This window comes from Heliangelus exortis, chromosome 4 (genome assembly GCF_036169615.1).
Source record: "Heliangelus exortis chromosome 4, bHelExo1.hap1, whole genome shotgun sequence".
Classification (NCBI taxonomy): Eukaryota; Metazoa; Chordata; class Aves; order Apodiformes; family Trochilidae; genus Heliangelus; species Heliangelus exortis.
The window spans coordinates 3204044-3225769 of NC_092425.1; the positions used below are offsets into that span (position 1 = coordinate 3204044).

Here is a 21726-nt window from a genome sequence, read left to right on the forward strand (position 1 = left end):
AAGCAGCATAAGGGAGCACCAAGCCTGGCCCTTCCTTTCTGCTTACAGGAAAACTAGAGAAAACTGCTTTCTTCAGGCACAAAAGGAAAGTCATCTTCCCAAATGACTTGGCTTGAGGTGAGCAAACAGCCCAACAGACACATGGCATTTCCTACAAGGGAAGGCTGGGCCAAAAGACTTCTGCCTTAGAAGTTACTGTGCCTTCCTTCTGCTTTTGAGGGTCTCAACTCCATCAAGCACAAGTCATTCTCATTTTTTTTTTTTTAAGCCAGACAATTGACTTTAGTTTTATTACAAAGCTTTTATTAAAAAACAAATGCTCAGCACATTTAACTCAAACTGGAATGACAAAAAAAAAAAAAGAAAAAAAAAAAATCAGTTGACAGTATTTTTGGCAAAGGCTGTGCCTTACTATTTTAAAAAATGGGTACATCAATGCTCATTTCAACAACTGGCATAAAATCCCACTAACAGGCTAACAAAAACAGATACAAATACAGAACAATTGAAGTAATAATTCAAGTGCTGGGCTTTTTACAAGGAGAAGGGGAATGGGTGAGAAGGAGAACTCACTGCAGTCAGATTTGCTGGATGTATTGCTTATGTTTACAGAGTAGATAATGCAAGACTGACCTGTGTCTACTGACCAGCTGGCTGTTGTTACACTTATTTAGTTCTGTAGGACACTGTATTATATAGACTGAGAGGCCACTATTTGTTACAAATAGTTTTAACAAAAAAGCCACCTTTTTTTTTCCATACAGGCTTTTCCTCTGGCAGAAAAAAAAAAAAAAAAAAAAAAAGAAACACCCCTTTTTTTTTTTTACAAAAGTATTTCAGATTTCCGACACTTGTTTAAAAGCTCATACCTAGTAAAATATACACCAAAGAAATTACAAACTAAAAGTTAAAATATAAAAGCATTCAAGTTTCTTAAAAAAAGCTAAAACCAAAATTGATCCTGTCGCACCATTAAATAAAAAGAAGGTCGAGTGTGTCATCCTGGTCCAGGCAAATTCCATTCCTCCATGGGCTGTAAGGGGCAGCTGTGGTCTACATTATTCCATTGGCTGAAGCAGGCAGTGACAGCCACACTACTTTGTGTGCTGATTTGCTATGGACACAGATGAGATGGGGGCTTAAGAGTGCAAGGTAGAGGTGGAGTGAAGGAAAAAAAAAAAAAGCTCCTCTGCTGATCCAGGAGCTCATTTGCTCTATTTATAATCAGGGCTGGACCCTCGTGATAGTGAAGGAATTTGGCAGTGATTGTCTTTATGATTCAGTGTCTCTAGCAGTGACATCAGGGTGAATGACATCCGAGACAGACTCCTTGGGGGGGTGGTCTGTGTGGATGAAGGACACACCTAGGGTTTAACAAGCTTCCATCTCCAGAAGGGGTCCTGGTGTCGCCGCCTTTGCTTTGCAAGTTGAGAAAGCATTTCTTTTCCCACCTACAGGGAGGGGAGAGAGAGAGAGAGAGAAAGAGAGTGATAAGGACTATTTTAAATTTTTTTAAATTTTTTTTTTTTTTTTTAAATCCTTCAAAGAAGCTTGGTGATGGGTCACTGTAAGTCTGACACTACAGATGCACTAATAGAGTTGTGTCAAAGCCAAGTGTAGGGTGTTGCTATTTGCTCTTGCTTGAAGTTTGCTTGGAGTGTACTTGGAAGCAAAAAGAGATGTCCACACCAACTGGAAAGGTGGGGGTTTAAGCTCTGTAGACATTCAGCATATTACAGAAGTAATTCCCTTTTGTAGTGGATTTCATTTATATACAACATTTGACCCAGATATATGTTACAAAACTAGACATCCTCAGGCTTTGGTCCCACAGTGGTTGAGGCCAATTAAACCTCTACTTCAGATCCTCATTTTCTGCTCCCTGCAGGAACAAAGAAATGCTGTCTTCTGTAAGCAGCTGGGTAGAGTAATGTGGGGGGTGAGGTCTGTGTGAACACTGACTCCACCGTGCATCCACATGACTGAGGAGGATCTTCTGCTCTTCAGTGGGACAGGGGATGCCTTCCAGATGCAGAAGAGCTGTAAGACTCTAACCTAGCAGTAAAGTTCAGTATATCTGGGAAGATTTTGTGTCCTTATAGTATGCAAAAAGACTAACAGTAGAAACCTGACTTGTATTGTTCATCCAGAGAGGAACAGTTCTTCATCACTGGGTGTCTGGGTTATATCAGCTGACTTCTTACACAACTGGTAACTCAACCATCACCCCTGCCCTTCTAACCCAGACAACTGGGTTGTAACAGGGACTCCACCCAAGACTGTCTAATGAGTCAGGCATTTTCCACAGACAGACACATGCTCTCCAGCAATGGTAGGATTATTGGTATCTCAAAAAAATGTGTGTTAACCTCTTGGGCCTCTGCGTACTACTCAGCTGCCAAACAAGTAGAGGGATCAATGAGCAGAGCTTTTAAGAATGACCAAAATTAGCAGAGGAATGCAGTTCAGTGGAGAAGGTGACTGAGTTTTTCACCAAATGAAACAAAAATGCTTAGTCACACAAGATGGATACACTGCCAGCACCCTGAATCACACAAGGCAAGACAGAACAAGTTTATAAAGAAATGGAGTCGACGAAACCACAACTCAAACTTTTGGTAGACTCATCCTAATATACAGACTGCTCAAGCCTCTAAGAGCCACATGCAGAATTAATCAGCAAATATTACAGCAGGAGTATTTAAACCTGGACCATTTTATAACTGGGCACTCACTTCCCACCTGCTAGAGCTTCTGTGTAAACCACTAGAAAGAACACAAAGCATTTTGCCTGTACGGGTTGGTTCCTTCTGAATAAGGAGTTACACAGGCTAACGTACTCCAGGGTAGGAAGCCTCCAAAACTGGTTTTGAACCAGCAGAGGCTCCAAAATCTTACTGAACAAGTTGACTTCTAATCAGGGGCCACCCATGTGACCATTGTTTTAGGAGAAAATTGAGGATGCTGACGTTTAGCTACAGATGATGTAGGAAGAAGAGGCACAGATTTATGCTAAACTGCACTGCATAGCTTAAATTTGAAGGACACTGTCCCCTCCCCCCAAATACATACATTATTCATACATAATGAATAATCCTCACTTGCTGCTGGTAGCCACAAAAGGACATTTAAAGCCACTGTGGCCTCTTAAACAGCACAGCTGAAAGTCCACTGACAGACCAGTGGTTTCAACAGAGGTGGTCTGTATTGACTTATTCAGTTCCTATTTCCTCATAAAACCAACCCAAGTCCCAACTGAAAAAAAAACCTTCTGAGCTTCCTGCCTTTTTTTTCTTTTTTTTTTTTTTTTTTTTTTTTTTTTTTATAAAGTAGCAGAGTGCTCCATAACACATGGGGATCAAAGAGCTACGAAGGGCTCTACCTTTCCAAGGAGCACGAAAGAGAGAGGCCAAGCAAACAGCAGAGGAACACTGGGGAGAGCACCCTGCAGCTTTATATTTATTCTGCGCCTTTTCATCCCGGATTTTCAAAGGTTTGGTCCAGGTTGCTCTTCCTGGGAAGGTTTTCCTCTCAGTCTTACATGAAAACATTCAGCTTCCTGTTGAGGAATGGCCTTGAGGCGCCAGGCCAGTAGTTCACAGCAGCCTGATACAAGCGCTGTGATTCAGAGCTACTCCCCATTAGCAGCCAGGAATGTCTACTGCACTGAAGGGAAATGAAATGCTCTTCTGTTGCAACGGTTCCCCTTTCCCCCCCCCCCTTTTCCTTACCAGCAAGCTGTCTTTGAAGTCAGGAGGTTAAAACAACGACCATGGCCTTGCCCTGGCCCTCAGCTTTTTCAAACAGCGGCCACTGCGGCTTCCTCGACCCAAAGGCAGCTCCTGCACCTCCGTCCTCCTTCCTATTTCTCCTCTTGGAACCCACTCACCCCTGCTCCAAAAGAGAGGCTGCAGATGCTGCTGTAATTCTGCAGGGGGTCAGGCACCCCGAAGCCTGGAATATTTTTATTTCTGCAGCAAATGACAGGGTAGCCATCCTGAAAACACAGTCTAGAACCCTGCCCTCTTCCCCCCCAGCTACATGCTGGAAATTGCTCCTACTGCTGATAAACCAAGTACTACCTAAAAAAATTAAAAAAAAAAAAAAAAATTGGAATGGCGATGGTGTTGCCTTACAGATATAAAACAGGTCAAATCAGGATTCTTTTCAAGAAACCACAGGCATGTGCTAAGGAGACTGAAGACTTCCCACATCTAAGGCTTCACTGGGGGGCTGGAGCTGAAGTCTGGCCAAGCCAGGCATGCCCTAGCAAAGCCCAATCCACAAGTGAAGTCGGCGCAATCAAAGACTGCAATTACAGCTCCCTGGCTGTGGTTAGGCTTCAAAGAAAGTGCTGCAAGTCACATTTTACATATGTGAAGTCTTGAGCCCGAGCCACAATAGGAGGCACTGTCTGTGCCATTTGCAGTGTACATCTGACTGCAGGAGGAAAAGGGGAAAAAATCACCCCCACCTCGAGTAAGAAACAGAAATAAGAAACAGAAACGAGAATTCAACAGTTATTCAGTGTCAAAAAGAAAAGTTTTACAACTGAAGTTGCAGGAATTATACTGTAAAACTAAAGTTTTCTAACAAGCCTGGGCTCAATGGCTGAGGGCAAGAGCATCCGAGGGGGAGCAGAAATCCTTCTTGGGATTGAGCTTGGGAATGAGCTGGCTTGAAGGGTGAGTCTGCAAGGGCCTTGTGCTCCTCTAGTCTTTAACTCATCTCCATATTGCTAGAACAAGAGAGAGAAGAACTATGCAGCTTCATCCAGGTCATGCTAATCAGAAGCACTTATGGAAGAAAATCAAGAGAGTCTGTACAGGTACAGGAGTAAGCACAGAATAGAAGGGAGAGCTAAACCTTCATAGGAGGCAAAAGAAAGGAAAAACTTGAAACCAGGTGCTTCTTTTCCTACACCTTTCCCCACCATGGGTTTTCATACAGTTGTAAGAAGAGACAAGAAAGCATATTATTGCAGTTAAAGGTATTTATATATATATATATATATATATATAAAAAGTCAGGCTCCAAACCTGGCTTTTATTCCAGTACTTCAAACAACATGGCAAAGTCAGGGACCCAGCAGCTGAAATTGACATTTCCTTTTGAAGTCCAAAATGAACATGTTCGACTTACTGCTAGGGTTTATCCAGTCCTCTAGCAACTCGGGTATGCAAAAGCAGGTCATTATTTATCAGAAAGTTTCATGCTGTTTGTGAAGCCCCTTTGTATTTTCTTTAGCAGCAGAGCTGGAAGGAGTTTTCAGGCACAAGCAGATAGATGCTGGTGTCTGCTCCTCTTCCTGCCCAGCTGTGCCATGGTTTGTGGGCTCAGCCTAAACCAGATCCTTGAAATGGTTTGGGCAAACAAAAACAAACACTCCACAACCTTTGTTGTTTCTAAACAAAAAAAAAACCAACCAACCAACCACCTCCTAACAAAATCCCAGTCGTTTCAATAATCCAGTTTGCTGCAGGGTCCCACAAGCTGTTGCAGCACATGGATGGAGGGACCTACGGGAGACAGGAAAAAGCCCTCTCTGTGAGAGCTGGATACCAGCAGGCAGCAGAGGAAACCTTTCAAGCTGCCTTTGTTGCCAAAGAAATAACATAAAATTGTATCCTAACTCTGCAGCAGATACTGTTGTGTTGAAGTTATCATTGAATATGCAGATGTTGGAAGGGACCCATCAGGATCATCCAGTCCAACCCCTGACCTTGTGCAGGGCACCCCCAGCATCACACCATGTGTCTGAGAGTGTCAAGTTATATCAGTGGCAATTTTTGATTTGTTTGGGGTTTTTTTGTGCTACTGTTAGCCTCAGCCTATTGATGGTAACCGAGTCTCCAGTAAAAAATTATCCACTGCTGGTTTAGATAAGCCCTAAAGCAGCCATCCCTGAAAATACCTCTCCAGTGACTACAGGTGGAGCCTGGGGTCCTAACTTCTGGCCTCCTACATGCTTTAGGTGAACCCAACCAAAGCCCTGGAGTCAGAGACCTTTTTCCAGAGCAGGTTAGTGTCAGGATGGGAAACGCCCAGGTATTTTAGGGCTCCCATTTTGTGCAGCTGAAGTCAGTGATGCCAAAGCAGGTGTGGCTCTTATCAAAGCTCTCAGTGTAGGCAGTATGAAACTAGAAGCTCTATCACTGAGCTAAGATCTTCAAAGTGATCCACCTGGAAGACCCAGGATGTATTTTTCCTGTTGGGAGTGGGAGGGGAGAGAGGTTCCATGCTTGTAATAAAAAACAGATTACTTCTAGGCAGCTGTCTCTAGCAACTTCTCAAAGAAGAATAATATACTAAAAGTGATCTGGCAAGGAAGGAAGAAATAGGCTTGTCCCCTTTTTGTATCTTTAAGGCATATCATAACTATTCAAAATATTATTTAAAAACTATTTATTTTAACTGTGAGGAAAATTGCCTCAGTTCTAGAGGCACTGAAACTGCAGCTTCAGTTTTCACCTGCTTTAACAGATCAGACATGATCTGTTTTCTAAAGAAAGCAATTCTTTCTGAAGCAAGAAATTACATAGGTGAAATTTTCTTTGTATGTTTTCTGCCTCAGTTAAACATAGGTTAGAATTTACACTGTACTCTGAAAGACAATCTGAACATGGAAATCTTCTAATCCATGGAATAATTTAGTTGTTTTCATGAAACCAAAGGTAATTATCTTCTTGACCTTCATCAATTCTACAGACACATCCACAGAGCAGCCCTCCCAGTGCAAGACAGTGATAAACAGAAACCACTCTAGAAGTCCCATACATCAGCTTTACTTTGGCACAACGAAGTCACCTCAGTAAAAATTTTCTACTGGTCTGAAATACACAAGTGCCCTGTTGTGTACCTCAGAAGACACACACATGGGAAGCAACTCAACTATTCATCAGAACATCATCTTACCTAGTGTCAGGCAAATGTACACACCATAAAACTAATTATATGGAGATATTTTGGCAGTAACATTTCACCTCATGCAATTTTAAGTATACCAGAGGTGAAGGGTAGAGAGCTCTCAAAACTCCTGACTTTATTTCTGATCCAACTTAATAGTCATTAGGAAACATGTATCTTACTTCTGCAAGGGGGAAGCACCTTCAGAAAATTGCCTCTGCTCAGTTAAGCCTCCTCAGTTCTTTTACCTCCTCATCCCTCAGCAGGGCCACTAATTCAGAGAGATGGCCACTGGTACCATTTCCCTCCCTGCCTCTAACCCTGCTACCTCACTACACCCCAAAGCTACCTTTGCTGCAGAAATATTTCCAACATTTCCTCCAACCATTGGAACCAGGAGCAGAAAGCTGGTGTCCCAAGAGGTGACACCAAGGCACACAGTGTCTAACTGGCTGCCAGCCTCACATTTAACTGGTTAGACTGGTGCTTCAGCTGGCCCTGCTGTGAGCTCCCTTCCTTGTACAGCTTTCCCATCTTTCAAAACTGTTCATATGGTACAGTCTTAACAAGCTGGTGAAGGATCAGAGATTTAAATAGATGACTTGCATAAAGAGTCTTAAAGTGGAGGATTAAGGAATTGCCTGGTATGAGAAGCTTAGCTCTAGGAGCAGGGACATCTGCAATATCAAATTTAGGCTTTTTGGTTTGGTTTGTTTTTTCTGTGGGTTTTTTTGTCCTCGGGATGGCTGGTTTTGCATTCATGTAGTTATCAGAAGACCTCTTCAATCCAATCATAATCTCTAAAAGTCAGAGGCAGACAGAAACAAATGCTCAGTGCAAGAGTTTGCTAAGCTTTCAATTCCACTGAAATCTGGGGACAGATTTCACCCAAACTTGGTCTCCAGAAACAAATGGGAAAGACTTAACCAATGTCATAACAACTTGCTTTCTAGCTGTTCAGGAATACAGTATCAATTTCTCATTTTGAAATTTTTCATGTAAATACATGAAAAAAAAAAAAAAAAATTCAATACAGGCCGGAGATGAACACTAGAATGCTGAGGGTTTCATCCACTTGGAAATGAAACCACATTGTAAAATCTAGGTTTTCTTTATGAAAGAGTTTGTTTTTGCAAACAAATGACCTTAGAATCCTCAGTCTGGTGGCAATTTACTAAATCCACTAAAATATACCATTTTCATCCAGAGAAGAATAGTGCACCAGCCGTCAGCTCCCTGTCCCCACCCCATCCCACAGGAAGAGGTAGAACAATAGTTGTCCCACTGTTTCTTCATTCTAACCCAAGCTGCCTCCTGCTAACACCTCAGAAATGAAACAGGACAGGGTTTCTTTTAATCACTTGTAAATGTGGCTGAGTCCAGACTTCATAAGGCATTTCTAAATCCACAGCAGCATCTGCAGCTCAAGCATCTCTGCCAGAATAAATAGGTTCTAGATGCTCACCTCCAGAATGAGCTACTTTTGCCCTTTGTCAGTGTCTATTTCAAACATGCAGTGCTGAAGGTCAGCTAGGAAGCTACACCCTTTGGTTGCAAAAACACTAACATAACACCAACATATAAATATTTACAACATTTAATTGTTTCCCTCTCCCAGTATCTATGCTGATGCTCTAGCTGAAAGCGTTCTGATGGTTTTTATTTAGGAAACCTATGCTTGGCCCCTACCCTGACTTGCCCTTATTCCTCCCATAGTCTCTGATTGCACCCAAAATAGCTTTTATACCCTTCCTGCCTTCCTTCCTTCCTTCCTTCCTTTCCTCCTGCACTTCACAAAGCTCCTGTGCCAGGCTGGTAAAGGGAATTTGGGCACTCGCTCTGCTCTGCTGCATCTCCCCCAGCAGCTGTCAGCGCCCTGCAGGAGCAGCCACCCTCGTGGAAGCAGCTGTGCTTCAGGTTTGCTCTTTGACATTTCTCTAGATGTCAGAAAGCCTGAAAGGGAGGAGGTTTTCTATCTTTCAACCCAGCAAGACCAACGTTGAGTCAGAATGAAGTTGCAGGCAGGAATCTGTCTCAGGGGCTATCCTCTTTGTCTTTGGAAATTTCCGTGCGTATGTGGAAAAGGCTGAAGTTAAGCAAAGTGTTCAATAATAGAAATGTTTCAACCCAGCAAATTTTCTTTTATTCATTCTGTCCCTCTTGCCTACACTGAAGGCCACCATTCATAGGCAAGAGAGGGAGCAGAGAACCATGGGTGACACAGGAAACATAATGTTGAAAGCAAACGAGGACATGTCTGCACCGCCATCCCTGCAAATTCTCACATGTGAAATTCTGCAAAAATCCTCCAAGTTCTCTATATTTGAGCAGTCATGGGGTGTGGAAAGGGATGGAGTGTTTGTTTCATTTGCAACTACTCCAGCAAAAATTTCCAGAGCACTGGACAAACCAGGCTAGAAAACACATGCCTGAGAAAGCAAGGTACCACATCCTCTTTGTACCTCCTTTCTAGGATGGTGGCCAGAAAGCCATGGTCAAGCATGACCACAGTCATCAGACAGTTCTTTGCCTCAGTGTTCTGGCTTTATAGTCTGCTTTCACAGCCTCACTCCATTTTATTTCTAAGTAATAAGGAAAAGATAATCCAGTCACAGATTGTTTGTTACAACACTATTCAAAAACGACTTCTGCACTGAAATTTGGCACTAATTTCCCCGTAGGAAGTTTGAAAGGTTATAGATAATTCATTGTTTACAGTTAAACAGTTTTCATCTGATCCTTTTAAGTGCTTCTGATTGTAAATCAGTAAAAGTCAACTTTTTTCATTTTTTTGAAAGCTCTGCTAATCTAAATGCTAATTGTCATGGAATTTTGCAAGCCACAAATACACTTCTCACAGGTTTTCAAATGTCTGCTGAGCTTCTCTATCACTCTTTTTAGCCCTTGAAGATATGCCAAAACACAATGCTAAATTATGTAGCTTGTGAGGACTTCCCAACTGCATCCTGACACGTGTCAAATGATGTGTCTTTTACAATTATTGTACACAGCAAGTCATAACAAGTTAACTATTTCCCCATTGCAGAACAATCAGAAGTTTTGCTTAGTACCCTTCTTTTTCCTTGCTGTGTTAAAAGTACTCATAAGATGCTAAAAATCAGCTTTTTTTTCCTTCCAAAAGTCAAATTGGATAGGAAATCAGGAATCTCCACTGCTGGCACAAAGTTGCTCCCATTTACAATGTTATGCCTAAAGTAACTAGAAAGAAACCACCTTTTTGACAGGTGCTCAACAGATGAGCTCTACATTGCCCTTAATCTTAGCTTTCTCCATTTCCCTGCCCCTCCTGGCCTCTCCCAAGCTGAATTTTAGCATGATGAGGTCTCATGCCACTCTCAGTGTATTTCAGAAGGAAAGAATAAATATGAGTTATTTCTTCAACAAATAAAAATTACTCCATCCATGTCAACTGAAAACAAAACCCTGCCTGGAGACAGTTCCACAACTTTTCAAGAATGGGGAGATGCTTTGGAGTACCACAGGATAATTTAGCACAGACTGGAGCACCAGGTCACAGCACTCTAACACTATGAAGTGTTTTGCAAACTGGACATTCAGCAGGCTGGAGGAAATAGCAGAACTCAGCTAAAGTCTGAGCAGCAAAGCCCTAAGACTCCTGCTGCTGTCTATGACCCCGAGAAGGGAGCAACTTAATGCTACCACGTTGACCTCACCACTCAAATGATGTCCAAGCCAAAAAGCAGGTTAGAGATCCACCTTAAAAATCAGTTGAGCTGAAGTGTTCATGGTCCCAAAAAAAAAAACCACCAAAACCCAACCAAAACAATCCACTAAAAAAACCCAACCCAAACCCAACACCCCAAAACTTTCACAGTATCTTAAATAATTTCTGTTTGCGTGTCTCTTCCGTTACTTTCTTCTGAACATCCCACCACACAACCCTCCCACCATTTCATCCTTCTCACTTACATCACCATAATTACAGTCCTGGCTGATCTCCTTTGTGCTGATCTCGAGATTCTTTCTTTGGTCTTGCCACCTACTCATTTCTGATTCTTCTCAGATAACAGAAGGCTTGTCTCCTTCCCAGACCTCCCACCCTCCTTCCCCCTCTTCCTTGCACCATCCATACAAGCAAGAGAGACAGTTTTTTTTCCTGTCTTCAAGAGCTCTTTGCAGAGCTGACTGAAAGGCATTCCCAAACTTATTATCTCCCTCCAGTAAAGACTACAACAGCTCTGCTGTGGGCCTGGCAAGATATTACGCTTGTAGGCAAAACATTTTTTGGATTAGGCTTGCAAAGGGCAAGAGTCTTAACCTTCAAAAGTTTGCTTTGAAGTCTGGCTGATTCAGGTTCTCTAAATCATTCTGTGCATTTACTTCAAGCTAGAGCACATCTGTGTGGCTCCAGTGGAGTGCACTCACTCAGCACACAACATTTAGTGAGGTTGCCTCATGTATGGAGTCCCCAACACACCCCCTCTTCAGTGGCAGAAGATACCTGCTGTTCCCACACTCCATCTTATATATATATATTGCACCAGGACAGACAGACAGACAGGGATTACCAGCAGTTTCCACAGGGAGAAGGAAGGAAAGAAGGGAAAAGCAAGAAAACCCACAATACTCAGAGCACACATCCTCTGCTTTTTCAGCTTATCCTCTACTATTGAAAACACAGAGAAAATCAAAGTTTTCTCAGCTCAAAACTACAGATTTCAGTGTAGGCAAGACAGTCATCCTTAGAATCTAAGGCATCCAAGAAACCAAATATCCTCCTGTTTTTAACTGTCACTTGAACCTCAGCTGTGTGCCAGTCCCTACTGAGTGCTCTGTGTCCATTTGGATGAAATTATGTTTTGCTTACTGGTACACCAAAGGGAAAGGAATACTCAAAAAAATCATGGACCTTGACAACTAAACTAAAATATCAATTATAATATGTTTTTGTTGGGTTTTTTAAAAATAAGTATAATACTTATGGCAGTCACTGTAACTAACATAACTTTACAGCTACATTTGTTGTGTAGGCTACAAACCCCAAATGCTGCAATCCACATCTAAAATCAGCATGACTCAGGCATATTGCAAAGAGCAAGGCAGTCTGCTTGCCTGAAAAACTTTTGCTTAGCAGGAAGAGAAAAAAGAGCAGACATTTTCCCTCCTCGCTTGACTTCAGCTTTAAAAGAAAACAACCCCTAAGCCTTAAGCCCAACCAAGTTTAGACTAACAAGCATAATGATGTAACTACAGAAAAAAAGGCCTGAATCATCCTGACTGCACAGAGCAAACTTCACTTGACTTTCTCTGGCCAGCAGTCTGAGCAGAGGGCCAAGAGGAGGCTGCTTTGCTAAGCTCTCTGACTGCCAAAGGGATCGTGTGGCCAAGCAGGGCAGAGGGAGAGGACTGAAGAGCCCATTTCTGTCGTAAGGCTTAGGTGAGCTTAGAAAGGGTTGTTTTTTCATAGAAACACAGAATCTGCTGAGTTGGAAGGGTCCCATCAGGATCATCAAGTCCATCTCCTGTCCCTGTATAGGGCACCCCCAGCATCACACCCTCTGCCTCAGAGCATCATCCAAAGTGCTTCTTGAACTCAGGCAGGCTTGGAGCTTTAAGAATTTCCCTGGGGAGTTTGTTCCATTGCTCAACCACCCTCTGGGTGAAAAACCTTTTCCTAATATCTGACTAAACCTCTCCTGATTCAACTTTTGCACGGTTCCTGGGATTCTCAGGGATCTCCCAAGAGCAGTCAGGGTTAATTGGATGGTGTAGAAGCAGCTACTATGGCAAAGGAGTGTAATTCCTACTAGAAAATATGTAGGAAACTAAGGGACCAGCCTTCTAACACAAACACTGAGAAATGAGGATCTCAGTGGTGATACTGTGTGCACTGACAAGACTAGATGGTGTTACTGGGTTTGTGTAATCACTTTTCATTCCACCTTCTGTGCAGATATAGAGAGAGAACACACACTGTTATATACAACAACAACAACAAAACCCCAATCTGCATCATACATGAAATACCACTGTACCACTGAGGTAGAAATACTTGATAAACTGAAATACAGTCCCATTTTCTTAGCACGTTTTGTTAGTATACAGATGAATAAATTTTTTTTAAAGTGTACCCAGCTAGCTAGCATCTTGTAGATGTCAGCACCTAAATTGTATTGTGCAGCCAGCATCTAACCTGCTCTGATGTGACATTCTGCTGGCTGAGAAGGTTTGCACTGCCTACCAAACCCATCCCTGTGCTTCACAGGCAGACTTGCAGCGAGTCAGTGAGGTATGGTCATTTTGAAAATATTAAGGTTAAGAAGTAAGATGGTGAACACCTCATGGATAGCCGGTATAAAAACCATCAGGTCATCAAAGTAACATTAGCTTTGGGGCATGATACTTCTGCAATTTTTTTGCTAAATTCATGTTACTGCATAGAATTTATAATAAAGCTTATTTTACAATTCAGTTTTATCATCAGGAAAGCTTTAGAGATGTTCTTACCATGCTTCAGATGTAGGCAGCTGTCATTCTGGGGCCTGTACCTGTAGAAGATTGTTTTCCTTTAACAAATTTCTGTTACAGAGTTTTTTTGCACATTCCAAATAAGTTTGTTTGCTACAGTATCACACGGATTTTTTTTTTTTTTTTAATGTGTTTTTGGTTTTGTTGTTGGTTTGGGGTTTTTTATGGTTCTTATACCAGCCATGTTTGTTGGGGGGAACAGGGTGTTTCTTTGTATCTATTCTATAGGAGATGAGGAAACCTCACTGATGCTTTTAGCCAACCTATTAGGCAGCTGTTAGTGTCCACAGAAATGTAAAATACAGCCATAAAAAAAATATTCAAGCTACAAAGAGGTCAGTGTAGAGCTTCCAGTGTCCAGCAATCCCACACTGTATTTGAGTGCTTAAGTTTAAGGATGAGACAACACTGATTGAGGAGAAAAGCAAAGGCAAAGCAGGACAGAGATTGCAGCCAGGTGTAAGTTCAGCCAAAGATACTGATGCAGTCAGGACTGCTGCACAGAAAGGTGTGAGGGCATAGAGACATGTGCTGTGTGCACTTTCCCAAGCTTGCATTCAAAATGAAGTATCTTAAAACATCTGTCAGAAGCAAGTGTTAGAGAAAAGCAGGTAAAAACTAAACAGCACAAGCCCCAGCTCTCTAAAATATACCTGAGGTGAATGGGAAGTCAGAGCTGGTCACGACTTACCTGATGCTGATTCCTGCAACTTTTCTCTCTTCCTCTTCTTTTTCTTCCCCTGAAAAACAGAGCATTTTACCATACCATTACATGCACAGAGCTTGTTTCTGTCACTCCCCCACCTCACAGCATAGAAATGAGGGCCATCTGGCCACTGAGAAAGTGGTTAGGAAAAAAACCCAATTGTTTTCGGGGTGACGAAAACCTTTTCTTAACCCACTTCCAACTGTTGCAATGGTAACAGGGTTTGCTCTCAGCATCTATGGAGAATATGAGCAATACACATCTTTATATCCACACGGAATTACAATTCCTGGCAGTTTTTCAACTAGTGCTGGCAGCCACAAGCATCTAAAAGACTTCTTAATAATCTGTTGACACATATGTTGATATCATAATTCATGGCTCTTACAAGAACCCTTCACACATTCAGATACTCTCACTGTCATACATGGCAACAGCAGGCAGAGTGTTGAAAGTACCTATGACAACCATGACATGTCCCCAGGGTGCAAACCAGACAACTAAAACTGTGTCCTGGTAACACTCATACCTTAACAAAAGCCAAGTCTCCTATGGCTGTGCCTGGAAAATGCAGTGTGCTGCACAAAATGCTGTACAGCAGAGCACCTTTAACATCACTGAGGTGCAGGGCAGAAATGGACATCAGGCTTGGACACCACATGGACACCAGCCCAGGTGCAGGCTCATGGTGCCAACCCATCTATTCAGCCTTCTCCTGCACCCCCATCTGTGGGAAAGGCCAGAGCTGGCAGCTTGCAGGAAACAAAAAGGTCGATTTAGACTCAAAATTTTAAACCTTGACATTCAACTTGAAATTTAATTTGAAATTTTAAACCAATTCTTGCATCTCCCTAATTACCATTTCGATGTTCTCCCTTCTCACTTCTCTGTCTTGTCCTCTATTGTCAGCCAGACACTATGTTCCCAGGTATATTCCAAGACTGCTCTGTTGACAGGGCCTGGTTACTGGAAATAAACCCTACCTTTTGTAAGGACATGACAGCTCATCTGCTAGGGAAGATGACTGTACCAACCTGGCAGAAACAAGCTGCTAGAGCTTACAGTGCTGCCTGTGCTAACAAAACTGGGCATGGGTGTCACCAAGACCAAGCCATTTGCTTTGGAGATGATCACATAGTTTCTGTGTCAGTGCCAAAGATGTCCCTAAGAGACTGTACCTTCCAATGCAAATTTTCTTTAAAAAATTTTTAAATTTTCTCTCTGAACAATAATTTTTCTTAATAGCTGAAGGATTAGAAATGTTGGGTACTTCTACAGCTTCTGTTAACACTGTATTTAGCTGCCTCATACTCTTTCCATGTCCACAAAGCTTCACTGAAGCAGAGAAATACTACTGCCCACCTGAAACCAATGGAAAACTGAGCCACGTGTAGCCTGTACCTTTCATGGCAGTAAATAATGTCCCAGCTGGTGGGAAGAAGCCCAGAGCTCAGGCTAGGGTGAGTCTCTGAGGACTGCAGCTTGTGAGTTTCATAACTTAACATCTGACTACCCTGACAGCTCATTGTAAGCACAAAAATGTAACTCTGCAGGGCATGCTCTGCAATGTGCTACTGACACCTGTTTGATATTTAATTATAAAAGAAAGGGGAATTGTAAGAAAACTTCTTAGCTTCACCAAATGGTATAAAAGCAGGATCTGTCATGAAGTTCACTTACACACATTTACACAGCTAAAGTTCAGTTTGTGTACCCCTCTTTCCCCTTGGTTTTTTTTGTTTTTTTTTTTTTTGCTCAGGTGTAAATAAGATTTCTGAATAGCAAGTGATTAAATAAAAAATTATGGCAACTTCACAGCTGTCCAGCAGAACATAAGCTTTCAGGCAGTACTGGCCATTGTCTTACAAAAAAAACTTTGCATGTTCTTTTTTTGCCCTAAATCCCCGTGACTTTCAGAAGAAGCATCTCAACACCACCACCACCAAAATCTCAAATTATGAATGCTTAAAGTGCAAACAAATACAAGGCTTATGTCACATGTCTGTCCACCATTCCTCCATCCAGAACTTCCCACAGGTGAAAAAGAAAAGGAAGAAAAGCAAGTTAATTTAAAAAAAAAAAAGCCTTCAAGTAAGCAACTTACATAGTTGTCTCTTGCAGACCAGCCTGGATAAAGCTGCATGTGTAGCTGCCTTTCTTTACGAGCTAGTTCATAATATTTTGCTTGTTCTTCACGGGAGAGAGCATGCCACTGGAAACAAAATAAACATAGCATTAGACTAGGAAATAACTCATACCTAAGCAACAGATGACATGAGCAAGTGTTCTTGTGACTTTGATTTAGTCCTTCCCCACTGCAAAAATGAAATTCATTAGCAATTACCAGCACCCGTGTTTATTAACCAACTTGCAGGCATTTGTCAGCACTGCAGCTGCCAAGTGCCTTCAGCAAGGCAAAAAATCATTTATGGAAACAGAGCTCAGAAAATAGTAAAACCCCAAAAAGGCCTACACAAAACAAGCCAAAAAAAACCCTAAAAAACCAAAACAAAACAAAACCAAAACAAAACCAAACCAAAAAAAAAACCCCAAAAAACAAACAAACAAAAACCAAAAAAACCAAAACACCAAACCAGAAGCAGAAGGGTTTGGGGCTGCTTTTAAAGGCCAGCAAGCTCCCCAGCATAATGTGGATTGGTTTTAAGCATCAGTTACATGCAAGTTTTCAGACCCAGCACAGAGGGCTTTCTCAGAACCAGCAGGCTGCTATTCCAAGATCCACCTCTAAGTACTGAGCTTCAAGGTACCTGCTTTCTGGTTTCTTACTGATGTAACAGAAAAAAGAGAAATTGGCAACTATAAAAGGTTTCTAAGGTACAAACCCATGGAAATGTAGTCTTCCAAATTACACCAATAGACCTGTAGCCAAGTAGAGATAAACTTGAGGGGTTTTCTAGTTTTTTTGAAAAAAACAAACCCTCACAACATGCTCATTTGAAAAGGTACAGCTACATCAGTATCTAGTAAGTCTGGTCTTGTTGAAACACCTGACCTGAACCCAACAGAGTAAAGATCTTTTATTTAGAATAATTTTCCAGTGCTGCAGCACTAGACATGTCTTCTTGTTGCATTTTGACATCATGCATGGGAGGGCAGGGAGAGAAGTTATTTAAAAAAAACCCAAACCAGACATGAAATCATTAAGACACTCATGCAAGAATAATTTCCAGAACCAGAACTTCAGGTCACATTTGTGTGATTTAACATGTCATTTTGCTACGTGTCAGAACTAAAAGGCTTGTGCCTTGACTTGCCAAGTTTGATGTGTTACTGAGAGCACAGCAAAACTGGAAGGCAGTGAATGTTCTGCTGTGGCATCAGAGAGCCCAGCAGCATCCAGACCCTCAGCTCTTGAAGAACAGAGGTGGCTCCAGCTGCTGAATGGCCCAGAGTATGGTAAATAGTGAAGCAGGATGACTGAACACCAAATTTGATAATAATTCATGTCCAAGCAATTATATTGGATAGCTAATGCCTTCCTTGTACCACGGTAGGAGGGGAATTTGAGGTACATCCACAGAGAACAGTGACATGAAAGGAAGAGTCCAAGCTGTGGAAAAAGTGGGCAATGAAGCACTGAGGCTTGATTCATTATTAAAATGGAGATAAACAAGGCACTGCCCTCCTTCAGGCTAAGAAAAGGTTGAGGTACCAAGCAACCAAGATGGATTACTGAGGGAGTGAGAATGCAAACATGATCCTCAAGACCCACACGAAAGAACAGAAAGGGCGAAGCACCTTCAAGAGGAGGCAACAAGAACATCAGAGAGAGGGCAGAATGCTGCAGGAGCTGGGGCAAGTACCAAGCAATTTTTGCTCTGTTTGGGGCAATGAGGGGGGAATGCAATCTTCAGGTTGTAACAGAGAGGCAGGAGTTAAGGTCCTGACGTCCCAATCTGAAGCACAGGGCTTTCAGAGGCTGCAGTGCTGCTCAGTACTGCCTTCCTCAGTGGTCAAGATAAGGGGTGACCTGTCAAGAGGATCTGAATAATCCCTACTCAAACTCAGACCGATATAAAACTCATCCTTTTCCTCATTTCCGGGACAGTCAAAAGCAAAATGGGAATTTACCTCTGTAGTTTTCCCTTGGAAGAACAACGCTGACAATGAATATAAAGCTTGTAATTGTGGGTTGGCCTGCATCTATTTCTTTTTTTTTCATTGCATGGGAAGAACAAAACATGCCCAAAATGCCACAGAAACAAACAGCTCTCAGCAAGGCTCTGGGACATGAACTGGGATCATCACTACCCAGCTGGTGACTTCAGAGATATTCAAAACTTGGCGAGTCCCTGAGCAACCTGATGTAACTATATACATCTATACCTTCCTCTATATACATCTATACCTTTTTTTGGAAGGTGTTGGACTAAATGACCTCCACAGGACCCTCCTGACCTCCATGACTTTACAACTGGGCCACATTATGTTCACTTTTGAGTTCTACCTCCCCTGGCCTCCAGTGTTCATCTTCGAATGATCCCCTCCTGCTCTGATGGGTGCCAGCCTAAGGGAGGACCCAGAATGGTCCGAATGGTCCTTCCATGTGTGAATGAGGATAATTTAATGCCCGAGGTGCTGACACCATAACATGAGTGGAACAGACACCAACTTGATGATGTTGCTAATGCTGAAAAAAGAAAATCCAGAGACCGCTTTTATTTTTAGTCGTGTGTTTTATCTCCTATAGCTAATTTGAGAGTTGCACATTAGTTAGCACCTCAAGCAGAAAGTGAGCCATCACACACAGCTAAAGGGAAACACACACAAATTAGCAGCACATGTGAGTACACACACACCCTCCTGTACGTACCCTCCTGCCAAGAATCTGGTTGATGGCTGCGCTCTCTTTCAGAGTACACTCTGCTACAACGTTCGCTCTCATTTCTTTCATGTACAACATGAAAGCATTCAGAGGTTTCTTAATATGAGGTCTTTTTGGCTCTTGTTCTTTTCTCTGTTCATGCTGAGGCTTCCTAAAACGTGGTGGGGGAAAGGGAAAAGAGGGGGGAAAGAAAAAAAGCATCCATTTACTTTCAGCCAAAAAACAAAAATCCAGTGGAAAATTACCAGACTGCGGTTACAGTATCAGTAAAAATGAGAATTTCAGTGGTCATGTTCCATCCACTTTCTTATCTTTTCAGAGAATTGTCTTGATTTAGTTGCCATGGAGGTGACATCTCTAACAAATAACATTTGATAGTGAATCTGCTCCAAATTCATTACTTGTCTCAATTCTCTTTTTGAGAGGCTAGAAGACCACCACTGCAAGCAGGAGGACACTTCTTCATCCACTCCTTTCTTAGGCCTTTTGCCCTTGAGTACCAAGAATTACGGTTGCTTTTTACTGGTAAATTTAGCAGCTAGGACCTTTTCCTGCACACATTTGTGAGTTCACTCTCAAGCAACACTCAGAGGTAGACAGGTCCATGATTATGTCTGGCTCAAGGTGACTGCTGCTGATAGCTAAAAAGTGCTGGGCTGGAATGAGAAGTGGCTTTGTGTCTCATTACTCCTCCTAAACAGTAGCCCACATCTCTTGTTTCAGTTATAGGAGAAGAGTTAAAATTCAAAGAGGTCATGAAAGGCACTTTTTTTTTTTTTTTTTTAATGTCCTTGGCATTAAAAAGTCAGACTCACACATGCATTAGCTCACTGTCATTGTGCGGATGTTCTTGTTTTACTTGAGGTGTTACAATAGCAGGGTGAGGGATTCCAGTTGTATGAGGGCCTGGAGGACCAGGAATCATGTGATGTGAAAACCTAAAAGAGAAAACAAAGGAGGGTCTGAAACCTCACTGATGACAGCAGCAGGATGCCCCAAGAATGCAAATGCCACAGAGTTTGCAATGGAAAAGACTTCTTTAAGAGTGCATGAAAAATATATGGCTAAAGATTATACATGGTAGCCCATTTATTCAAGAAAAAACAAACAAACACACAGATCAGTCAACATTTTGGTTGTAAATAAGTTATTTTATTACCTTTCAGGCAAACAGTTTTAGCAATGCAGACAGGAAACATTTAATGGTTGTACTGTTGCACTGACTAGCAATAAAAATACAATTTTCTTAACCAAAAACTGTATTTCCACACCAAGATATAAACATTCTTAAAATATCCACCACCAGCCAATGCAAAGGAGGGAACTGCCATGCAGAAACAAATAAAAGAAGAAGAATCTTTTCAAGTAGTCCCTGATCTCTCTCTAAGGAATCTTACTTTTCAAGGTACTTAAGCTAAAAAAACTTTAATATCACTTCACCTGAACTCACCATCCTTCCCTCAGATGCTTAAACAAAAACTAAATTTTAAAAATCCTGCATCCTGAAAGAAGGTGGGGGGAAGACAGAGAGATACTTTTGTCATAAGTGAAGTTGCCTACATAAAATGCAAAAGAAAACCAAAGTAGCACTAACTCAGTCGTCCCACCCTACTAACCCAGGTCATCCTCAAGGATAGCTGGGATGGATCTTGAGGGTGCTGAGCATTACAAGCTCAAGTGCAGCAGAAAACCTGCATGCTTTATTTTGTACTGGTGGAAAGCACCATTAACATCAAAAGCAAGCTCATGCTCAGAAGGTTTACTGAATGAGTGCTAAGGAATGGCACCCAACCTTTCCTTCCTCCATTCCTTAGTCCTCTTGCCCCCTTCCTTCATGCCATCAAAATAAACCAAACACAAAGCCCTGTAACCAAATCAAGGAATTCTATTATGAAGAAAGAAGGGGGGTTTCTTCCCAGTCACCCTGACAGGCACATGCGTATCATTCCCCTGGAAAGAAGTGAAGGGACAGTGACAATCCAAAAAGGGACAGTGACAATCCAAAGAAGCCCACACAAAGAGAGGCAAGAGGCCCCACCACTTGTCTGAAATCCTCCTGCAAGAGGATGTGTCTTCTACAGGTCACACAACAAATGCCCCCAAGAATGGCACATTGCAACCTCCTGTACACCAAGCAGAGGATGCAGAAGCTGCCTTTAGAGTGCAAAAGCAGAGGAGGGGAGGTCTGGAGTGTGTCATGGCCAAGTCTCAATTAGCATTGCTTGCTTGCACTTAGACATAAAGACACAGTGCCTGATTCACACACCAGTACACACACACTGTGCTGGCATCCCTTGCCATTAGTGGCTTTGGGCTGTGAAATACCTACTTGTGAGCAAGTTTCCACACGGAGTGATACCTCAGTGGCTCAAGAGTCATTACCAACAAGTTTGAAATTAGAACTGGAGAACGCAGAGTAGAGTGACAATCCACCTGGCTGCACACTTGCATGAGCAAAACCCAAGGATGCAGACTGTACATTGCATCTAGAAATGAACTCAGGACTCATTTCAGATGAGACAGCTCAATTAATTCTTTACAATTCACCCGTGCACCTAATTGCAATACTTCAGAGACTGCCAAGAAAATGCTGAATGAGACCAGTGTGGGATCCAGGCAAACTGCATATACACAAATAAGTTAAATAAAAATGTATGCGTAAAGTTTTAGCTGACTGAAAAGCAAGCAAAGGCAGACCAAGACACAAGCAGAAGAGCAACTTGCCCTCTAATGCCAGCAGTTACTCCCCAGTCAGTCA

General features: G+C 42.2%; 1 protein-coding gene across 4 annotated transcripts in view; it reads right to left on the minus strand.

Annotated features, from left to right (window-relative positions):
- Positions 1–286: 286 nt before the first annotated feature.
- LEF1 (lymphoid enhancer binding factor 1) overlaps positions 287–21726 on the minus strand; it is a 66636-nt gene continuing 45196 nt past the window's right edge. For 2 of the 4 annotated variants that reach the window (XM_071742649.1, XM_071742651.1), the window contains 6 exons: positions 19784–19906; positions 18957–19119; positions 16227–16334; positions 14108–14156; positions 13396–13436; positions 287–1451 (listed from right to left, as the gene is read on the minus strand). In XM_071742649.1, the coding sequence (XP_071598750.1) occupies positions 13402–13436; positions 14108–14156; positions 16227–16334; positions 18957–19119; positions 19784–19906 (478 nt within the window). In that variant the 3' untranslated portion in view covers positions 287–1451; positions 13396–13401. The remainder of the gene's footprint in view (positions 1452–13395; positions 13437–14107; positions 14157–16226; positions 16335–18956; positions 19120–19783; positions 19907–21726) is intronic. The other 2 variants (XM_071742647.1, XM_071742650.1) reach the window with 2 other exon arrangements.